General features: G+C 44.0%; 3 protein-coding genes across 14 annotated transcripts; 2 read left to right on the top strand and 1 right to left on the bottom strand.

The window, feature by feature from the left end:
• Window positions 1-994: 994 nt before the first annotated feature.
• On the top strand, window positions 995-6,267 carry LOC6582403. Its single transcript, XM_032731890.2, has one exon. It carries the CDS (start codon window positions 1,273-1,275, stop codon window positions 6,100-6,102), a length of 4,830 nt encoding a protein of 1,609 aa, XP_032587781.2. The 5' UTR covers window positions 995-1,272; the 3' UTR covers window positions 6,103-6,267.
• A 572-nt stretch (window positions 6,268-6,839) lies between these two features.
• Window positions 6,840-16,030, top strand: LOC6582404 (transcription initiation factor TFIID subunit 4). Of its 10 annotated transcripts, none has more exons than XM_044010235.1 (11): window positions 6,840-6,966; window positions 8,134-8,766; window positions 9,770-9,934; window positions 10,196-10,915; window positions 11,752-12,216; window positions 12,279-12,392; window positions 12,457-12,672; window positions 12,744-13,664; window positions 13,725-13,898; window positions 13,960-14,085; window positions 14,160-16,030. In XM_044010235.1, exons 2-11 carry the CDS (start codon window positions 8,359-8,361, stop codon window positions 14,316-14,318), a joined length of 3,468 nt encoding a protein of 1,155 aa, XP_043866170.1. In that variant the 5' UTR covers window positions 6,840-6,966; window positions 8,134-8,358; the 3' UTR covers window positions 14,319-16,030. The 10 variants fall into 10 exon arrangements, with proteins under 10 accessions (XP_043866170.1, XP_043866173.1, XP_043866169.1 ...); XM_044010238.1 differs by having other exon boundaries at window positions 8,134-8,643; XM_044010234.1 differs by lacking the exon at window positions 6,840-6,966 and adding an exon at window positions 6,994-7,832.
• An 87-nt stretch (window positions 16,031-16,117) lies between these two features.
• Window positions 16,118-21,898, bottom strand: LOC6582405 (carbohydrate sulfotransferase 11). 3 transcript variants are annotated; one of them, XM_044010241.1, is made up of 10 exons: window positions 21,820-21,898; window positions 20,277-20,775; window positions 17,990-18,196; window positions 17,560-17,643; window positions 17,427-17,490; window positions 17,302-17,368; window positions 17,091-17,235; window positions 16,876-17,031; window positions 16,469-16,809; window positions 16,118-16,398 (listed from the first exon to the last, which is right to left on the bottom strand). In XM_044010241.1, exons 2-10 carry the CDS (start codon window positions 20,415-20,417, stop codon window positions 16,305-16,307), a joined length of 1,299 nt encoding a protein of 432 aa, XP_043866176.1. In that variant the 5' UTR covers window positions 20,418-20,775; window positions 21,820-21,898; the 3' UTR covers window positions 16,118-16,304. The 3 variants fall into 3 exon arrangements, with proteins under 3 accessions (XP_043866176.1, XP_002008108.1, XP_015017921.1); XM_002008072.4 differs by lacking the exon at window positions 21,820-21,898 and having other exon boundaries at window positions 20,277-21,407; XM_015162435.3 differs by lacking the exons at window positions 17,990-18,196; window positions 21,820-21,898 and having other exon boundaries at window positions 20,277-21,404.
• Between the last annotated feature and the right edge of the window lie 53 nt (window positions 21,899-21,951).

The raw sequence follows: 21,951 nt of genomic DNA on the forward strand, positions 1-21,951 counted from the left end.
GTATTTCCTAATGGATTCCTTTGGCTATGTGTAAGCTTCCGAAGAACTTAATTAGGCTCTTCTGGGAAATAGAATCGAGTCTATTTGACAAACAACACTTAACCGCAAAATGTTGCTAAAGCTCTTGAATCCAATTTACACACTCGAAAACCATTAGCCAAGCCAAGTTCAAGATCAGCGCGTCGCGAGTGTCAAAGAAATACATAAATTATACATTTAGTGAATCAATCAATGGCAGTAGAAAATACAACAAAATTAAAAATTTCATTAACTACTATGCGCAACTGCAAATTAAAATAGAGTTGTCTTGAATAGTTGCTAAAAAATAAATAATAATAAGAAAAAAAAAGAAAAAAACAAGAAAAAACCTGTAGATGAGCTTAAGCAATGCGTCGATCGACTGCGGAGGATTGACCAAGTCCAATGAATGCAAACAAATAACAACTGAAATAACCAAGAGACAACAAAAGCGCCAAGGTATTTGATTTCAATGCGATTGAGACACAGACACTCAGCCCAGACACCCAGCCAATGGGGAGTGGTTGGGGTCGAGTTGCTGGGCCTGTCACTCACTTTGACAGCGCCACTGGCAGGCGTTTAAAAACGCGTCGCTAAAGTCGCGCGCGAGCATCCCCAACCAGTTTTATAAGATCGAAATGTAGCTGTTCTTTATTTAATATATATTCGAAATTCATTTCATTAGCGAATTTCTAGCTAATGGCCCCAGAAACTTTCACGCATCTATAACGATCCATTATGTTGCCCCCACCGCCGCCCCCCCCTTTCCCAGCTGGGTGGGACACCTTTTAGACAAAGTGTCTGCGCCCGAGAACCTTTCCATTCTATGCCAATGGAGCTGGTCAATAATTATGCAATACGCACACACACTCTCTCACACACACGTGCACACACATGGAGTGTGTGTGTGCTCCGCAACCAGTTTGGCTTCGCTGTCGTCATACCGCACATATTCAAATAGCCCCAACTTGGCTTTTGGCTGGGCTCAAGATGAGACCCGCTGACACTGGCCCGCTCAGTCGACTACGAAACGCGCTAAGGCACGCAGCGCCCCCTCGAAGAAGCCTCTGCTTGAAAATATCATTTGAAATTTAAATTTCACTTCAATTAATTTCGTCTCAATTCGGTTCGCTTCGGCTCGGTTCGACTCGGCTCGGCTCGACTCGGCTAAGGACTGTCTCGTTCTCAGACTATATAGAGCAGCATATATATATAGGGCGCCGAGCGCAGTGTTCTGTGTCAAAGCATCGCAAGATGTTGTCAGTGTCGCGCTCATTCTCGCTGCTGCTGCTCTGCCTGCTACTGCCGCTGCAGCAGAGCTCGGCCAGAGTCTTCGAGCGCTGCGAGCTGGCTGCCCTGCTGCAGCAGCGATACGGAATGCCCGCCGCCCAGGCCGCCACGCTGGTGTGCATTGCCCAGCATTCGAGTGATCTGAATACGGCTGCCTTTGGCGGTGGCAGCGGACCGGGCGGCGGCTCGCACGGCCTCTTCCAGATAAGCGACGTCTACTGGTGCTCGCCTCCGGGCCAGGGCGCTGGCTGTGGGCTGAGCTGTTCGCGTTTGCGCGACGACGATATTGCGGACGACATCGCGTGTGTGCGTAAAATCTATGCGGAGCATCAGCGCATCTCCGGAGATGGCTTCACCGCCTGGCAGGCCTACAATGCGTACTGTCGCCAGGATGCCGCTTCCTATGTGGCAGGCTGTGGCAATTCCAATGCTCTGCAGGTGGCTGCCTCCTACCAGCAGGCGCAGCACCCGCACCAGCACCAGCACCAGCAACAGTTGCAGGTGAGCTATTATCATCAGCAACCGCTTCAGCATCAGCAGGCGCTGGCTCCAGCGCAGAAGCAGGGCAAGATCTATAGCCGCTGTGAGCTGGCGCAGGAGCTGTTCTACCAGCACAAGCTGCCCATGCAGCAGATACCCACCTGGGTGTGCATAGCTCAGCACGAGTCCTCCTACAACACGGCGGCAGTGGGTCGCCTGAATGCCGATGGCAGTGCGGATCACGGCCTGTTCCAGATCAGCGATCTCTACTGGTGCACACACGATCAGCGCGGCGGCAAGGGCTGCCATGCTGCCTGCAATCAGTTCCTGGACACCAGCATCGCGGACGATGTGCAGTGCATACGCCGCATCTATCAGGAGCACACACAGATTTCGGGCGACGGATTCACGGCGTGGACTGTCTACAATCGGGACTGTCGCAACCAGCGCTACGAGCAGGTGGCCGCCTGCTTTGCCAAGCCGCCTCTAGTGGCCCCTGCCACGCATCCCAATGCCATTGCCGGGGGCAGCAAGGTCAGCTATGCCTATCCGTTTGCGCAGCCGCAGCTGCTGGCTCCTGCCACGACGCCGAATCCCTACTACAGGCCGACCCACAAGCAGATCACCTATCAAGCAGTGCAGGCTGTGTCCAGTTATCAGAGCAATCCCTTCCTGCGCCCTCGCCTGCCTTCGCCCACGTCGCACACTCAGTCGCATCCCAATCTCATTGGGAGTCCTGTTAAGTCGCATTTCGCAAACGTTTATAGCACGCCAGCAACGAATCCTTTGCTCGCCTACAAGCACCACACAACACCAAAACAACAAATACAGCAGCTACACTATTCATACCAACAACAACAACAACAACACTATTACACAACATCTAAGCGAGCTGGTAAAGTTTATAAACGCTGTGAATTGGCCCAAGAGTTGTATTTCTCACACAAGTTTCCAATGCAGGATTTAGCTACTTGGGTGTGCATCGCAGAGCATGAGTCCCGTCTGGATACGTCGGCGGTGGGGCGACTAAATGCGGACGGCAGCGCGGATCACGGTCTCTTCCAGATCAGCGATCTCTACTGGTGCACGCATGGCGGGGGCGCCGGAGGCAAGGGCTGTCACATCGACTGCGACCGTCTACTGGACTCGGATATCTCCGATGATGTCAAGTGCATTCGGACAATACACGAGGAACATACGCGCATCTCTGGCGATGGCTTCACAGCCTGGACAGTGTATAATCCCCATTGCAGGGATCGTAGCCGAGCAGAGATTGCGAGCTGTTTCGAGCCGAGTGAGTTGGAAAAGGAGCCTGTAAGACCAGTGAAGCCCGTAAAGCCGGCATATACTGAACTGGTAAGGAAACCTAAGCCCAAGGGCAAGATTTACAGTCGATGTGAGTTGGCAAAGGAATTGTATCACAAGCACAAGGTGCCCATGCAGGAGATACCCACCTGGGTGTGCATAGCGCAGCATGAGTCTTCCTTCAACACAGCTGCAGTGGGTCGACTGAATGCAGATGGCAGCGAGGATCATGGATTGTTTCAGATCAGCGATCTCTACTGGTGCACACATGGCGGAGGCGTCGGAGGCAAAGGCTGTCACATAGATTGCGATCGTTTACTGGACTCGGATATCTCCGATGATGTCAAATGCATTCGGACTATACATGAGGAACATACGCGAATATCAGGAGATGGCTTCACCGCCTGGACAGTGTACAATCCTCATTGCAGAGATCGTAGCCGAGCAGAGGTTGCCAGTTGCTTTGAGCCAAACGAGATAGAAAAGGAGCCCATAAGACCAGTAAAGCCCGTAAAGCCGGCATACACTGATCTGGTAAGGAAACCTAAGCCCAAGGGCAAGATTTACAGTCGATGTGAGTTGGCAAAGGAATTGTATCACAAACACAAGGTGCCCATGCAGGAGATACCCACCTGGGTGTGCATAGCTCAGCATGAATCTTCCTTCAACACAGCTGCAGTGGGTCGACTGAATGCAGATGGCAGCGAGGATCATGGATTGTTCCAGATCAGCGATCTCTACTGGTGCACGCATGGCGAGGGCGGTGGCAAGGCCTGCCACATTGAATGCGATCGTTTGCTGGACTCTGATATTACGGATGATGTGCAATGCATTCGCACTATACACGAGGAGCACACGCGCATATCGGGTGATGGCTTCAACGCTTGGACCGTATACAATGGTCACTGTAGAAACCAAAACTTGGCCCAGCTGAGTGATTGCTTTACAGGCAATGAGATTGCCGAGGCACAGAAGCCCAACCACCATGCGAAGCCACCGAAGGCGCCTGTCCAGCAGCATCAGGCTGTTGTAAAGATCGCAGCTAATCATGAATATGGCGCAAATCCTTTTCTACAACGCCTGAGCGCAGCACCGACTGCCAGACCTGCAACAGCCAAGCCTACAACCGCCAAGCCTGTCAAGCCTCCAGCCCATGTTGGTGTGGTACCCAATCATCCATTTGGCGCAAATCCCTTCTTGCAGTTACTCAAACCTCAGCAGCAGCCTGCAGTAGTCAAACCCGTAGCTCGGCCTGTTGCATCTATTGGGCAAACAGCTCCAACGAAGACCGAATATAGTCATAATCCCTTTCTAAAACCTTTTAATAAACCTTCAACTAGCAATATTCAAGCCTCGGTTGTAAGTAAGCAAACAATTCAATCTAGTCCATCCTCAGCTGTATCAAATACATTCTTGAGTCTTGTTAATAAGCCAGAAGCCGAAAAACACAAAATATCTACCACTTCTAGACCTGTAAAGGCTACGCATCATCCTTATATAAGCAGCGATAGCTTTCGACAGGAGATTATTAAATTTACGGCCACGTCGTCAGCAGCAACGACAGGTCTGCAACAATCAAGCACAAAAACAACAGCGATTACAACAAAGCCATCAACAACACACAAAACAACAGCTCACTCAACAACAACAACAACAGCCGCTATTCGACCCCATACAACAACAGCTCGTCCATTTACCACAATTAGGCCAGCTACTACTTTGAAAGTGACAACTCGTTCGCCAACAACCCGGATATCGACAACAACAGCGCGTTCGATACCAACAACACGTCGTGTCACAACAACAACAGCAGCGAGGCAAACTAGCTCCAGATCCACAACTCAACATACAACTGCAAGACCCACAACTCGTACTACTACAGCCAGATCCACAACGCGAACTACAACTCGTCTCACTACGCGTACCACAACGAGGACTACAGCTCGTCCTACAACTAGAGCTACGACTCGTTCCACAACTCGTTCTACGCCTCGACCCACAGCGCCAGCCCCAACACGAACAACAGCGAGGACTACAGTTCGGCCTACCACAAGAGCTACAACTCGTCCCACAACTCGTACTACAACTCCTACCACAGCGCCAGCCACAGCTCGTACTACAACTCGTACTACTATTCGTCCCACAACTCGAGCCCCAACTCATACTACAACTCATACCACAGCGAAGACTACTGCTCGTCCTACAACCAGAGCTACAACGAGATTCATGACAACAACAAAGTCTGCAACGCGCTCTACAACAACGACACGTTCCACGACTGCCAGACCAACCGTTCGTTTAACAACCACCAGATCCACAACACTTCCTACGAAAGCAAGCCACACTACACGTTCCACAAGTCGAACCACACGTTCCACAACAGTTACGCCCACAACACGCTCTACAACAACAAGACCCACAACACGTTCCACGACGAGAATTACAACACAGTCCACAACAACGAGGCCCACACTCCGCTCTACAACAACCTGGCATCCATTTGCAGCAACGCCAACAACAGCTACAGCTCGCCCCAGTCTGAGAACGTCTACCACCTATAGAACCACAACTCGTCCACCGACAAAAGCTCGCCCAAGCACCACCATAAAGCCTCATCCATTCATTGTCCCATCGACCACGCCACGACCTTACTTGTTTACCTCAACTAAATCACACACAACCACGTCAACTCGTCGCCCCACAAGCACTGTGAGGAGTGCTACGACAAAAGATCCATTTGACCATCCATTCTTTGCGAAATTTAAAGCAAAATTCGATGCATTTCATACGTCGCCATCAGCTGTCACTAAGCCCACCGCGACGTCCAGTTTGACCAACCAATCCAAATTTACTGCCAGCCCGAACTATGCCAAATTTCAGGAAAACAGTGCCAAGGTGGGAGCCAAAACGGTATATGAATACAATTTTGGTCAGAATCGAACAACGACGACGACTCGGCCCTACTCGACCAAAACCAGAACAGATCCAAGGTTGAGCAACAAGAATTAGATTTATGGTAGGGAAACTTGTAAATATTGTGTATAATGCGGCTAGTTAGGTTTGTAAATGACAGAATACTCATAAATTATTAATCTTAAGATACATAATTATGATTTAGATAATAAAACTGAAATGAAATACAAAGAAATGTACGCAAAAATTATTTAAACCAGTCTGAAGACCTGGCGACTTGTTGATGCTTAACCCTGCCAACAACATCAGCAGCGACATTAAGTGGATGTTTTTTGATTAATTTCATTAACTTGTTTTTGATCGGGTGTTAGCCTTGTTAGCATAAACAGCAACAAAAGCATATACACACGTCAACAATAGCGAATGGCGAGAGACAACAAGTTGTTGTGCATTTAAATTTAAATTAATTATTCTTTCAGAATCTTTATGTTCTGTATTTAACTTGATTCCATTCTATTATGATGTCAAAAGTTATTTTAAAATCGATAGTGCTGTATTATATTCCCGCCCACATGTCTGGTCATCAACAACCTTTTATTATCGTTGTGGAGGCCGGCGATTGCGGGACATCATGAATTCGATATGCTGCGCTTTATTAACTAAATATTTAACACAAATGAAATATTGCAATTTAACATTCTTTAATTAACAATACGTAATATAAATTCTTAATTGTAATTTATCATATTAAATACGAATGTAATTTGTTTAGTATTTTGACCTTAATTTTTTCATTCGTAATTTTTTGTTTGCAAAAGTTGGTCACACTTCTGTAAAAACTAATCTGCTTTCGGTGGACGGTTCGTAAACATTCATTTGTTGATTTTCGGCAATAAAACACAACGTTTAACGTTTAAAATGCGCTCCAGTGAACCAAGTTCAAATGCAAAATGAATTGAAGTGAGTGCCTTTGTCAAATAAGCCACAAATTTTCAAAAACTACTGCAGCCTGTACCAACCAACACCAACATCACTTGCCAGCCGCCAGAAGATAGCAACAGTCAGCAAACGCCCTACTTAGCAACAAATTGCATTCTACATTATATTTTTGAAAATTCTTCATCCCACATATATTATATTTGTTAAAAAATCTACGTGTAATAGGTCAAATATTGATACACGAAAATGCTTCGGCAGAACGTGAGAGAATTCCAGGACAGAGAATGACAATTTTTTAATTTGCGTGAAGTCGGCTGTGCGCAATTTGTAACTCGCGTGAAGCTGGCTGCCCCTAACTATCCACTCTCTTGAAGTTGGCCGTACGCAGTTTTTGACTCGCTTCAAAAAAGCTGTACTTATTTTGGGCTGGCAGTGCCGTTGTTGTTAGCGACATCTAGCGGCTGAATGTAACATTTTCAGCGTTGCCTTTTGCCTCGTACTTTTATCGACGTCTGTGCCCCTTGCGCGTTTACTGTCGTTTTGCACGCGCATTCGTGAAAATGGCGGCGTTGTCGCTCGGTCGCTGCCAAATTTTTTGTACATCCAAAATAATCAAAATAAAGCGACAATAAATACAGTGCTAAACAAACTGTCTGTGCCAGAGGCCGCGTACGCGCGTGTGTGTGAAAATACAATAAAAGAAAAACATTCTGGCCAACAAAAAGAAAATATATAACATTAATCAGCTAGCGACAAGGAGTTAACGTCGTCGTCGTCGCCAGCGCATCAGCAGCAGCAGCCGCGTGAATAAGCGAGTGCGATTGCAAGAGTGAGCGCTTTTCTGCGGTTGTCGTTTGTCAACGGAGCACCCAAAGGCTTTGGCCAAGGTGAATACGAATATAATTATGCTAAATTAGCATCGCATCGTCTCGTTTGTCGGCTTTCACCTGCGTCCCACACTCGCGGCCCGTCCCTTGCCTAGCAAACATCTGCGGCTCTTTCAAGCGAAAGGAGAAAAGAAAAAAAAAAAAATCCACGCACTCGCGTTTTATGACCCACAGGTATAACTATGCCACAGCCAGGTAGTGGAAGCAGCTGCAGCCCCGCGAGAGTGTAAAAACGATAATAATAACTTATGTGTAGGTTTTCCGCTATAAATACTAAAGTGAATTAAAATTTGCATTGCAGTTCGCATCGGACGGCTACACAGCATGCGAGTGTTAGACAGGAGCCGTAATATCCACATCAATAATAATAATTACAACATGGCACAGACGCACAGTTGATCAAGAAACCAGGCGGCTAAAGAACGTCACAAGCAGAAGAGAATCTGGGAAAGAGGGCCGTGTCCATTTCCGGCTCTTCAAGCGCTAACGCTTCAAAAACCGAAACCGCCACCGCAAAGGTCAAGCAATGAATAGTAGCCAAACGGCGCCGCCGGCCACATCGACTGCCGGCAATCGTATCACCTTCACCACCCAGCCACTGCCCAATGGCACCATCAATATAGGTGGGCCAGGAGGCGGGGGTGTTGGGCAGACGATCATCTCAACAGCACAGCTGCCAAATACGACGACGATCAAGACCATAACAGCGGGCATTGGAGGACATGGGGTGCCCGGTCTGTCGCAAGTGCAACATCAGGTGCATCAGCAATCACATCAGCATCAGCAGCAACAGCAGCAGCATTCGCAATCAGTAGGTGCCACCCAAACACAAACCTTAGTTATTAAATCCAATCACCATGCTGTCACCCTGCCGGCGGGTCTAGTATCAAGTGCACCAGCAGGAATCGTAACAATGACCAAGACCATAAATCAGGTATCCACCATCAAGCTAAACTCCCAACGTAACCGTCTTCTAGTGAGGCGATAGTAGCGCCAGATTCTGATGCAATTCATTTCGCATCTCTTTGCCTGCGTCCAATGGTTATTCCTGTTCCACACACACATACACTCATCCTCCTCACTTTCCAGACTCTTCAATCCCTTTTGTTTCCTACTGGACACGATTAGCGTGCCCAATTAAACTGTGACACTTGGAACGTCCAGTAGTGAACAGTGAACTATCGGTATAATGAACGCTAGTACTAAATGATTAGGCACTAAATTCAATTGGAAACATAATGTGGATACTAATTGAGAAATGTTTAAAAATGATATTAGAAAATCAAAAAGAAAGCTTCTTTGTGGTTAATTAGGTCACTGTATTGACTGTTCACTGTAATCAAAAATTTTGAAAATTATATTTATTTGTTGCGAAGCAACTTCCTGTTTATCGTTACTTATTACAAAAAATAAAATCTATTTTTCTCTTAAAATGAAATTTCACAAATTGTGAATGCTCTGCTCACTGTCATACCAAGAGTCAAAGTCTCCTGCTCCACACTCTATGCTTTTAATTAAAACCCAAATTATGTATTATTTGTAGAGTTTCTCTTTGAACAAATCGCTTTAAAAACGGTCGCTTCTTTGTAGTACAGCTTGTAGATGACTTTCGAATTGGCCAGCACATATATTAAATAATATTCTCATCTCATCATATTTAGTAGGCAATCTCATATGTTCCATCTAAATTTTAAATGTATTTGACACACACACACATTCTTCCATGCACATTTGTTTGACTGTGATCTGTGAAAGAATGAACTGTGACTCACTCAGTGACTGGACGCAACTCCTCCGATCTGCTGCATGTTGTAGTCAAAAAAAAAACAAAAAAATCCAAAATGAACTCTATCAAAGCTTTTGTATGCCGCCTATAGAAACTCAAATATTCCAAACGTATATTGCAATTGTTGTTCTAATCCTTGCTCCATCCACAGACCGGGCAGCCGCTGCTTAACTCTATGCTGCCTGCCGGCGTGGTGGTCGGCATGCGTCCGCAGGCGCCGACGCAGCAGCAGCCAAAGAATATGCCCGCAAATTCGCTCAGTCGTGTCGTCATCAGCAACTCTCACATGGGTGGCGTTAGGCCACAGAGTCCATCGGTAAGTGTGCACAATGAATGTTAAATAGAAGAATGCGTGTATTTGTAAGTTTTGTTGTTGTGGTGGGCTCTTCTCTACTAATCCACAAGGCTCCCTAATACAGCGCACACACTCATGCACCCAAATCTCCCTCCCAAACCAAACACAAACACACACACACACACATACACATCTGTACATATACATGCATTTATATCAGCGGGTACCCCTTGTACTTGAACTTTTCTCTGTCTATTCTCTCTATTTCTCTCTCTATTTTAGATAACTTTAGGCACACTTAATACAGGACAAACGCCTGCACTGTTAGTGAAAACGGATAATGGATTTCAGTTGTTGCGCGTGGGCACGGCCACATCGACGGGCCCGCCGACGATGACACAGACCATATCTAACACCAGCAGCAACAACAACAACAGCAACAATAATAATAATAACAACAACACCACAACAACAACCACAAATCATCCCATAACCACACAGATACGTCTGCAAACTGTGCCGGCTGCAGCTGTAAGTAGATATCATGGCCAATCGTCATCACAACAGCAACAACAACAGCAACAGCAACAAACGCAGCTGCAGCAACAGCAACAACAGCAACAGCATCAAACAACAACACAAGCATCCTCGCAAGCAACTACTGCCAGCACTAGCATTGCACTGCGCAAAACGATTGTCCGTACATCATCCACAATCCTCCCATCCAGCAATAATAATATTAATAATATCACCACCAATACCACCACCACAACCACTACCAACAACAACAACAACAAACCCGCTACTAACTTGCATCAGCAGCAACAACAGCAGAAGCTACAGCTGCAAATGAAGCAGCAGCAGCAGCAGCAACAGGCACAGCAGCAACATAAGCAACAGCAGCAGCAGCAACAGGCCTCTGCCAGTGCCAACAGCGCAGCCGCCGCGGCAGCCGCAGCTGCAGCGGCAAATGTCGCAGCCACAATTAAGATCAAGCAAAACGTAAAAATCAAAGCCTCACTTGTATTGAAATGGGAATTCTCATATTCCCAATATTTTTCAATTTGCTCTATATATACTTATGTATTCTCTTAAACGCCTCTCTCTTGTCTGTTTATGCATTTGATCTGTTTTTTAACGCTACGCTTCAGTTTTCAATTTTGTTTAGACTTTCGGCTAAACTTCGAGCACTCGACTGTTCGATTGTTCGCCAAACTTTTTCAATTTTCATTTCAATATATCTTATACATATGAATATACATATATATTAATCGTACTTTTGCTCAGTTTTGCATGCTGCGTTGTAACTGTCTGTGTAATTGACTTGACGTATTCTTTTGATTTAGTTTTTTATACGGCTGCGAAAATGCGTTGCTGTTCGTAAAAACAATCATCGAACTGAACTCTATTTGATCATTTAGAAACTAAGCAGCATAGTTGTCATAAATGAACAAGGCATCAGAGGCTATTCGGGCTTCACAGGGGCGTGTGTGTTATTTGTCAAAAACAATCGATTTTTTTTTCCAAATCTACAACATCTGAATTAACTAATTTTATAATTACTTGAACGATTTAAGAATATTTTATGGCGGTAACTGATGTGTTATTTCTTAATTAATCACATGACCTCAATAACTGACCCGAACACCACTTGCACTCATTCCATATACACGCACACACTCCCACTAATAGGAGCCCGTAGCCCATGAGCGCCTGCATAAGAATCATTGAACTATATTCTCGTTTTAACTTACCGCTTATCGCTTTAATTTGCACTGACTACTCATAGTTTGTTCAGCTAATTGATTGTTAATCTGTAATATTTGTTTCAACCACAGTCGATGACCAGCACCACCGCCTCCAGCAACATAATTGTCAACTCGGTGGCCAGCAGCAATGCGCACAGTTTCAGCAGCTCGTCACATCCGCCACAGTTGGCGCAGTTGCAGCAGCATACGCCGCATTTGCCCCAAGTAACGCAGATCCAAACGATACCAGCCGTACAACCGCATTCGCAGGCAAACAATGTCCAAGCGTCATCGACAGCGAATGTGACGTCAACGGCGAATACGAACTCAACAACAACGTCAACGGCAGCGCAGGGCAATACCAAAGAAAAGTGTCGCAAGTTTTTAGCCAATTTAATTGAATTGTCGACACGCGAACCGAAGCCGGTGGAGAAAAATGTACGCACGCTTATCCAGGAGCTGGTCAATGCGAATGTGGAGCCAGAGGAGTTTTGTGATCGCCTGGAGCGTTTGCTCAACGCCAGTCCACAGCCGTGCCTCATTGGGTTTCTAAAGGTATGTAATCAAGTCAATCAATTTGATTCCTTGCGTTTGCTAATTTGCTGTACCTTCTACAGAAAAGTCTGCCACTGCTGCGCCAGGCGCTCTACACCAAGGAACTGGTCATTGAGGGCATCAAACCGCCTCCGCAACAAGTGCTGGGATTGGCTGGACTTCCGCCGCAGCTTCCGGTAAACATACCTAATGTTCATATAATCAATCAAATATCGATGATCCTACATAATCTTCCGACAGAAAATACAAGCGCAAATCCGTCCGATTGGACTCAGCCAGACAACAACCATTGGACAGACGCAAGTGCGAATGATAACACCAAACTCGTTGAACACGCCGAGGCCGACGATAGGCCATACGACTATATCCAAGCAGCCGCCAAACATTCGATTGCCCACAACGCCGCGGCTGGCCATAAGGGGCCAAATGCCCTCGCTGCCAATGTCCGCGCAGGCGGTAAGCATAGAGATTAATTCTGTTCTTGGGTGAACCTAGTATACTCATCTGCACTTTTCACACCTTCACAGAACATTGTACAGATACGCGGACCGCATAACGCACAGCTGCAGCGAACGGGTGCGGTTCAAATACGCGCCACATCTCGTCCGCCAAACAGTACGCCCACGAACAAAGTCACTGCCGTCAAGGTTGGCCAGACACAGATCAAGGCCATAACGCCCAGTTTGCATCCGCCCTCGCTGGCGGCCATATCATCGAACAGTGGACCACCGCCAACACCGACGTTATCAGTGCTATCGACGATAAATTCGGCATCGACAACATCGTTGCCGGTGCCTTCGTTGCCCACAGTACTCCTGCCGCCGGAGGCATTGAGGGCACGCGAGCAGATGCAAAATTCGCTGCATCACAACAACAACAATCACTTTGAGCCAAAGCTGGTGGAGATTAAGGCACCGCAGCTGCCGCATATGGAACGTATCAATGCCTCGCTGACTCCCATTTCGGGCAAAACGCTGCCGCGAAGTGCGTTGCCCGTGGCCAACAAGTCGGTAAGTAAAAAGAAAAGGGATACAGTGGACCGAGAAAGCAAAGATGAGAAGGCGAATAGCGGCAGTGGGATGGCAGGATCAACAGCGGCCGCAGCCGCCAATTCATTTTTCCAACAGAGCTCTATGTCATCGTCAATATATGGCGATGATGATATCAACGATGTTGCCGCCATGGGTGGTGTTAATCTGGCCGAGGAATCGCAACGCATTCTTGGATGTACCGAAAACATTGGCACGCAGATAAGGTCCTGCAAGGACGAAGTGTTTCTCAACCTTCCAGCCTTGCAGGCGCGAATACGCGCGATAACGGCGGAACGTGGCTTAGACGAACCGTCGCAAGATGTGGCAGTGCTCATATCGCATGCGTGCCAGGAGCGGCTTAAGAATATTGTGGAGAAGTTGGCTGTGATAGCGGACCACCGCATTGATGTCATCAAGGTGAGATAAGATTTTCACTGCTCGCCAATTCAGCTCTCAATAAATGTATCCACTTCACAGTTGGATCCACGGTATGAGCCTGCGAAGGATGTGCGCGGTCAAATCAAGTTTCTAGAGGAGTTAGACAAGGCTGAACAAAAGCGACATGAAGAGCTGGAACGAGAGATGCTGCTGCGAGCGGCCAAGTCTAGAACGCGAGTCGAAGATCCTGAGCAGGCAAAAATGAAGGCGAGGGTAAGATCAATTAATCAACTAAATTACTCTGTCATTCTCTAACTTACCTCTCTTCATCCAGGCAAAAGAAATGCAGCGAGCGGAAATGGAGGAGCTGAGGCAGCGCGACGCAAATTTAACGGCTTTGCAGGCAATCGGACCACGGAAAAAACTCAAATTGGATAGCGATGCGGCCGGTGTGGGCGTGGTGAGTAACATCAGCTTACCAGCGACCATTCCATTGCTTACTCAACAAACTTGGCGTCTGCTCTACACACACAGGGTTCCAGTGGCAGCGGCCTGATGAGCAACACGGGTACAGCGACTACAACGTTAAGGCCGCGCATCAAGCGTGTCAATCTGCGTGACATGCTCTTCTTCATGGAGCAGGAGCGAGAGTTTTGTCGCAGCACGATGCTGTTCAAGACTTACCTCAAGTGATTGCTGCTGGCGCCGCTGTTGTTTACATACCTACGCACCTACAAGAGTTCACCTGCGCCTGTCCCTACTCCAAATCCTGCTCCAGCTACAACTCTAGTTCCAGTTCCAGCTATAATTGTTCTATTAGCGCCTAGCAGCTGCGTTCTTCAATTTGCAATATTATTTAGCTGTCACATTTAATTGCGTCGTCCCTTTGTTGTTTTAGTTAGGCGCCCTATTTAAATACATATGCGTAGAAATACCAACTAAATTGTAATTAAAAATTTTTTAATCTGATGACAATTCGTTTTCCAATTAAATAGCCAGCAGCACTCAAACCAAACCAATCCAAAAAAAAAAAAAAGAGAAGCAAATAAGAAAAACCAACACAAAACAACTCACAGTAGTAAAAAGGAAAAAAACAAAAGCAACACTCAACGTGCAGTTAGCCAACGTATGATTTTGTAATTTGTAACACAATTAATTGCATTAATTGCATTGACGGCCTTATCTAAACGATATAAACATATAAATAATATGATTAAATTGTGTAGCTTAGTTTGTTAAACGAAATCGAGCGTAAATTCTAGGCTTAAGTTAGATTGCGGCATTCGAGTCCGAGGAACATAAAATGGTTTATAAAACCATCATGGCATATAAAGCGAATAAAAAAGAAAGAGGAAGAGAGAATAAAATTATAAACAAACGGAGAAATATCCACATAAAGCATACATTGAACTAGTTGTAGTTGTTTAAACAAATTGATGTAATTTTAATTAGATTATGTATAAAACAATTACCAGAAACAAACGATAACAAAACACATTTGTAAAAAGTCCAGACTAAGTTTTTCAATAGTTTAACTAGGTAAACGCAACGTAATTAACAAATTTACGGCAAAGAACTAAACCCCGAACGTAGTTTTAGGCACTAAAAATATGTTTTTTATATTAGTGGCGCGTTCGTTCAACCAAATCGGAATCATCAATAAAAATGACAAAACTATTAAAGCTTCTGACTTCCCATTTCCAATGGGATCAGGGTATAAAAATCGATGGATTGTGTGCATATTGTAATGTTTTGTTTAATTGAAAACACTTGCACCAGCCACAAAATAGTTCAATTTTATACAAAAGAAAAAACAAAAACAAAATTGTAAATTACATTGAAATCGGACTAAGTATATTAATTAAAAAAAAAGAAAAACAAATTTAAATTCTGTGTGTGTGCTAAAGAGTTACAATATGATTATGCAAAAAGGTAATAGAAACCGGCAAAACCACAGACGTAAACAGCGCATAGTTTAGTAGTCATATAACTAAATATATTATTATATACATCTATAAATATATACATACATATTATGTTTTACAATTAATAAATACAAGAACCTATTGTATGTATAGATTAAGTTCAAAATGAGAAAAGCTAAAAAAAAATCAACAACAAAACAAAACACAACAAAAAAATAAAACAAACTTTAAAAAACTAAACATTATTGCCGAAAATTAATCATCGATGTTGGATGTTGAGAATGTGTAACGGTATCTCAGTTAGCTAGTTAATTCATTAAATTGTATGTAGATAAATTTACCAATTTTTTTATTGCTATATTTTGTATTCATTTAATTAATATATCATTATTATTATTATTATTATTATCATTAACACATAAATAAAACCAAATGGACATTTGGACCCAAATTATCTGCCCACTGTTAGATGCCAAGGAATCGGAATTATCTTTTTCTTTTTTCAAATTTATTATACATTTTCAGTTCAAGTGGAAAGTCTTTAGTTAAGAATATAAAACATTGCTCTAGTTTTTACCATATTTATAGCAATTAACTTTATTATTGTTTCATTCATTATTATCAACATTTGCAATTACCTACTGTGACGGCTAATTTGATCATACGTGTCTAAGTGATATCTTCCTTTCTTTTCTGTATACATTTAGTTTTGGTTTTCTGCGTTTTTAATAAATTCTATGAATTTTAATTGTAGTTACGCCCCCGATGCGGCGGCGCCTGCTTCTTCGTCAGCTCTGGCATACTTCAAATATTCCTTGATATCATAATCAAACAGATCAAAGTCATATCTAAGAATGGGGAGAGAATAAATTAATCTGGGCTTTGACTCAGTTCAGCTCCTTTGGGCATTGCACTTACTGGTAATAGTTGTAGAGCTCGAGCATCTCTTGCTTGGTTAGCTGGGAATAGAACTGCTGCTGCAGCTCCTGGGTCTTTCTGCCTCCTTTGCCCATGTTGCGCCAGACGGGCGCTATGACGCGCTGGAGGCCAGTCTTTTCAATTAGATATAGTTGATCCTCTGCCAGCGACTCGAACTTCAATATCATATCGAACCGTATGAGGCAGGGCGTGCAGAACGATGTGGCCGAAACGAAGTGCATGTCTATGTAGTTGCCACGCTTGATTTGATCGAGCAGCCAGTGCACAAACTCTGGAAACGAAGGGTACTTTGTGTTGCCCGCACGTGAGATCAGCTTGGGCTGCAAGGAGCAAGTGGAGAACATCAATTTGGGTTATATTTTCTAGTGTTCCACAACTCCTGTTACCTTCTTGCGATAAATACGCACAATGCTGCGACCCAGTTTGTCGTGAAAGGAATAGGGCAGCGCGAATACGATCTTATCTCGATAGGCACTCAGAAGTCTCTCAAAGGGATTTCTGGCTATGATAAACGTAGTCGAATCGTTCTGCGCCTCACGCAACTGCAATCATGAATTGTTGTTGATATGAAAAACTTTAAAATTAATTAAAGCTGACTCACCTCTTGCAGAGTTACGCGTGGATAACGCTCTCTGGCCAAATTGAGCAGAATCTTCTTGGTCTTTAGCAAATAGTTGGGCGTGTAGCCAGCCAGCACATTGAAATTGAACATCCAGGACGAGGAGGCCGCCTTGAACACATTGCACCTGCAAAGAACACATACACACAAATTTAGACGATACCACGTCAGAGCTCCGTCAAGGCACCCTTACCATATAATATGATATTTTTTATTAACCAAAAATTCCCAAGTGTTGGGCGTGTGCCAGGCATCCGGGCCTATAATTAAAATGTAAATATATTTTAGCCGTAAATTGTTTTAGCCGAGCCTACTCACCCACCACATCCAGCCCGAACTCCGAACACTTTTCCTTCAGTCTATTGAGTCGCGCCTCCATGCGCTGCATATAAAATGTATATGAATATAAGAGTTAAGTAATGCATATTAGGGTATTGCTGACAGCACCTACCACGGACATGTCCTGCATCTCCTCCGGGGAAAGCGACTGTATCGCATACTCGGGTATGAGCGAGAGGCCTGTTTCATTGTTGATCTGCGTGGAAATAGTTGGGAGTGTGTGAATAAATGAGGCATTGATGAGGCGCTGGCAGCAAACACTTAATGACTATACAAGCAAATACAATTCTTCTTTTTTTCGAGAGACCCGTGGTGGTAATTTGCCCGGCCCAGAAAGAACTGCCAATCATTCATTCATTCAGTTGGGCATGGCGAACAGATGAGGCTAAGGAATTTCAATGTGTTCTTCTTTTCTTTTATAATGCACCCATAAATTAAACGCTTGAGTTTTGTTGTGTTTACTTTGTCATTAAGAGTGTGAGAGTGTAGAGGTGTGTCTGTGTCTCACAGTGTGTGTGTGTGTGTGTGTGTTAGATATTTACTTTATCAACATAGCGCCACTTATTCTTAGTCTTGCCCGTTGCCACCACGGTTAGTTCCTTGTTTTTGTTTTTGTTCAACAGCAGGACAGGATAACGAAATGTTTGACCCGCTGGCTGGATTTGCTTTGCCCGCATTGACTGTGGTGGCTGCTGTTGCTGCTGATGCTGCTGCTGCTGCTGCTGTTGCCGCTGTTGTTGCTGCTGCAGCTGTTTCACAAAAGCCAAAAGAAAGCATTTGCATTTCACATTTACTATTTTAGTGAGGGTTACAGAGAGAACAGTAGGTTAAATGCAAACATGACGTGGCGTATGCGTAATATACAAGCGTTTTCGTTTCATGATGTCTCAGCAGAAAGCAGCCTAATATAAATGTATTAAAGCAGGGCCCAAGTGACACCAGCGATGCCAGCGATACCACTGACACCACTGACACCACTGGCACCACAGAGCGCACCACTGACTCATGTCATATGGTATGCCAGTGTCAAGGTAGCCTCAACGAACCCAATTAATATGCCAGTGGGCAGCTCTGTCAACTGGCATCATTATAAATCTAGATGATTGTTTAGCGCATAGACAAATGCTCAGCAGGCATTGTGGCTTGTGTAAGAATACCCTGTAATCGCCTAGTTGCGGTTTGTATATTAAGTATTTACACCATTAAAAACTGATTAGAGAACTATGCTGGCATATAACTTAGATTAATAATTGGAAAGCTATTTATTAAGAATTTTACATGCAAATTTATACAAATTAGTGTTTAATATATTTAATTATATACATAAATTTCTTTTTAAATTATTTCTGCTAAATTTCATTAAATTACATCATCTACTTTGTACTACTCCACTAATATATTATAGTCTACTTTAAAGCGCAACTTAGTTAAATAAATGGCATATAGTTTATTACGAGGTATCTCAGAGTGCATCATAGCGTAGTAGGTGTAGCATTTTTATAGAATTTTGTTCGCAGCAAAAGTGGCGCTATGTGCATGACGTGAACTGTGGGAGGTTAATACGTATATATGGGAGATGTGATATGTGGGCGTGATGTGGGCAGCGTGTCACTTAAGCAGAAGTCGGTGCCTGGGTGTGTGAGTGTGTGTGTGTAGGTGAATTCGGTGTGTTACGTGTTAGACGCTGTGCTTAATTATGCCTATGTAGAGCACAACACGGCGTATGCGTGTTTTATTTCATTTATTGCTTTTTTTTTTTTTTTTTTTTTTGTTCATTTCTCTTTTTGGCTGCCTAAGCATTAAGTCACTTAAATTAGTGGGCAACTTTCCATTGATTTCTGCTTGCTCTGGTCCCAGCCATCGATTTTCTTGCGCCTCGGACATGTCCTGACCAAGCGCTTGCTGCCAGCCAAGCAAAGCCATGTCAAGTCAAGCCAATTAAATTGCCAGTCCTAGCGAAAGTTTTGCAATGCAAATTGCCCAAGGACGTTGTGCGATTTTCTTTTCTTTTTTGTGGTATGAGGAGGTCGCCATAGTGTCTGGTGTGCGGCTAAGCAAAGCCAGCTATAAAGGGCGTACTACAGTAGGCGTGTCAGTTCGTCATTTAAGTGTCAATTGGTAATTAGCAATGGGAAAACGGCTCGTGTTTTATTATTAATTAATTCGCACTTTTTTAAAGGCGCTCCCCTCCGCCCAGCTGCCCATCGCAGAGGCCTGCTAAAGCTGCAACGAGGTGCTAAAATCTTAGATAAACAAACAAGCAAATATATTGAAATTTAAATATCAAGCAATTGAAAATTGCTCATCTGGCGAATAGGTATATACAATATAGCTGTATCTGGCACATTATAAATATATATCTTAAATACCCTCGCACTATGAGGCCTAGCAGATGGCGTTTATAGAAACATCTATATGTAGATATTCTTGCATTTGTTATTAATTATGAATAGCCCAAGGAGATAATTACTGGGTATGCAACTTTTTGTTTTACTCGTTTCTCTCTATGGCAGCTACTATATATGGAATGTTTTTTAGTAACGATCGATCGATTGCCGACAATTTGCTTGTTGTCAGGGGCAGCGCACTGCAAACGTTTTTACCACGAGCCGAATGCACAATATGTTTGCAGGGCACTTGGAAGTCAGCTAACAGGCAGCTACCAGCCAGCAACAACTACAAAGATACATTTGTATGTCCTTGGCCAAGTACTCAAACAACATTTGTGATACTACATACATATATGCATTATACACTACAATATATATTTAGATATATATTTATTTATATATATACATGTACATAAACTCTTTTTGTAGGCTTACTCACCTCGTATCCCTTAATCTTCTGCAGCTGCTCGTTCCATACCAAGTATATGAGTGATAGGGGCAGCAATACCAGCGATAAGGCCGTAAATATGAGCAAATATCGCCGAACGCGACAATTTGCGTAGCTCTTGTGAAATTTCATTTAAACACAAGGTTAAATGCATAGGAACTGTTTGTAGTTTAGTTAGCCACTAGCTCGTGCTTGCTCATGTTGTTCCCGACTCTTATATTTCTCGAAGTCACATTTATTTTGATATATTTCGCTTTGCTATTGATGTACAACATTTCTATGTTTTGTTTCCTCTATTTCTATTTCTATTTTTTTTCTTTTCTTATTATATATAAATTATTTATAATATTTTTACTTTTTGGCTGTCGCTGCTACGCGAGAAATATTTTTGCGTGCAGTTGGTGACAGTTTTTGTACAATTTGTTCATAGCCTTTTTATGCCAGCTCGTTGATGTTGCTGTTGTTGCTCTAGCTAAATTTAGTTGTTGTGCTGTAGTATATATTCAGTAAAGATATATATATGGTTAGTACGTGAATGTAACATGCCCAGCATAATTGATGACAAGAATATATACATATATATGAATATATATACATGTATGTATGTATATTAACTCAAATATATGTAGTATATCAACTGCTGCTGTGCGAAATACTTCCGCCGTATTTATAGCTAAGCAAACAGTAAAAATTGTGTCACTGCAGCAGCAACAAATACGAATAACTGAATCTTCGGTGGGCTCCTTTCTGTTCGGGGGTGTCTTTTATGACTCTTTTTCCTCATATGGCCTAGGCCAGTGCTGCTGCTGCTACGGTTGCATGGAGTCAAGATGTCAATTATTGATTTTTACGACTCTACTTGCGCGGAGAGTGGGAGTTTTTGTTATTTGGACATAGCAGGTGCAATGCAAATGCCTAACATCGAGTAGATTTTGCAGCTAAATTTTAATTTGTTTGCAAGCCCAATTGCAAATATGCAATATTATTTAATGGACGCGCTGCTTGCGCATTTTTTTGCCAACTTTTTAGGCAATGCTCCAAGTTTGGTTTGGCATTTAAATAAAATTCATTCAAATTGGCGCACGACACTCACACACACACACGCGCTTAGAATACAAAACACACACACACACACACACTCGCACATGCAAACAATCAGAAGCACGCAAACAAAACAAATGTGGGCGCACGCGGCGTATACGTAACACTATCAATTGCTGGCCTGCTCCGCTCGACTTTCGCCACTATTTGTTGTTGTGATTCGATTGTTTGCCAATTGAAAGACGCTCAATCAATATTAAGTGAAGCAGCAACTGTGATTCTAAATGCGCCAAATGCAAAATGTATATTTTTAAACTAAACACGGCAAAGCACTCGCAGTTGGTGGTCGGCCGTGCGAAACTGTTGCGGCCTGCCAGAGGAACGGGTGGAAAGACAAAGAGAGCAGATGGGCCTTAGATTCGCGGAACAGTCAGCAAACATAACACACAGAACACAGAGCACTGAGCACTGAGCAGAGCCTCAAACAACGCACCGTTCCGAGCGACGCACATTTCACGAATGAATTCAAATACGAAATGAGCACAGGCTGCTAATGCCACTGTCGATTGCCCCCGACCGCTGCCCCCTCACCCAGACGCCAGTTCAGTCGCCCAATCGACGCTCT

This window comes from Drosophila mojavensis, unplaced genomic scaffold (genome assembly GCF_018153725.1).
Source record: "Drosophila mojavensis isolate 15081-1352.22 unplaced genomic scaffold, ASM1815372v1 contig_74, whole genome shotgun sequence".
NCBI classification, from domain to species: domain Eukaryota; kingdom Metazoa; phylum Arthropoda; class Insecta; order Diptera; family Drosophilidae; genus Drosophila; species Drosophila mojavensis.

Coding starts and splice junctions, on each gene's coding strand:
- LOC6582403 (XM_032731890.2), top strand. CDS start 1,273: ATGTTGTCAGTGTCGCGCTCATTCTCGCTGCTGCTGCTCTGCCTGCTA.
- LOC6582405 (XM_044010241.1), bottom strand. CDS start 20,417: ATGAAATTTCACAAGAGCTACGCAAATTGTCGCGTTCGGCGATATTTG. Junction 18,197..20,276: donor AGAAGATTAAGGGATACGAG/GTGAGTAAGCCT, acceptor TTTGTGAAACAG/CTGCAGCAGCAACAACAGCG. Junction 17,236..17,301: donor AAAAAATATCATATTATATG/GTAAGGGTGCCT, acceptor TGTTCTTTGCAG/GTGCAATGTGTTCAAGGCGG.
- LOC6582404 (XM_044010235.1), top strand. CDS start 8,359: ATGAATAGTAGCCAAACGGCGCCGCCGGCCACATCGACTGCCGGCAAT. Junction 9,935..10,195: donor TTAGGCCACAGAGTCCATCG/GTAAGTGTGCAC, acceptor TCTCTATTTTAG/ATAACTTTAGGCACACTTAA. Junction 12,393..12,456: donor GACTTCCGCCGCAGCTTCCG/GTAAACATACCT, acceptor ATCTTCCGACAG/AAAATACAAGCGCAAATCCG.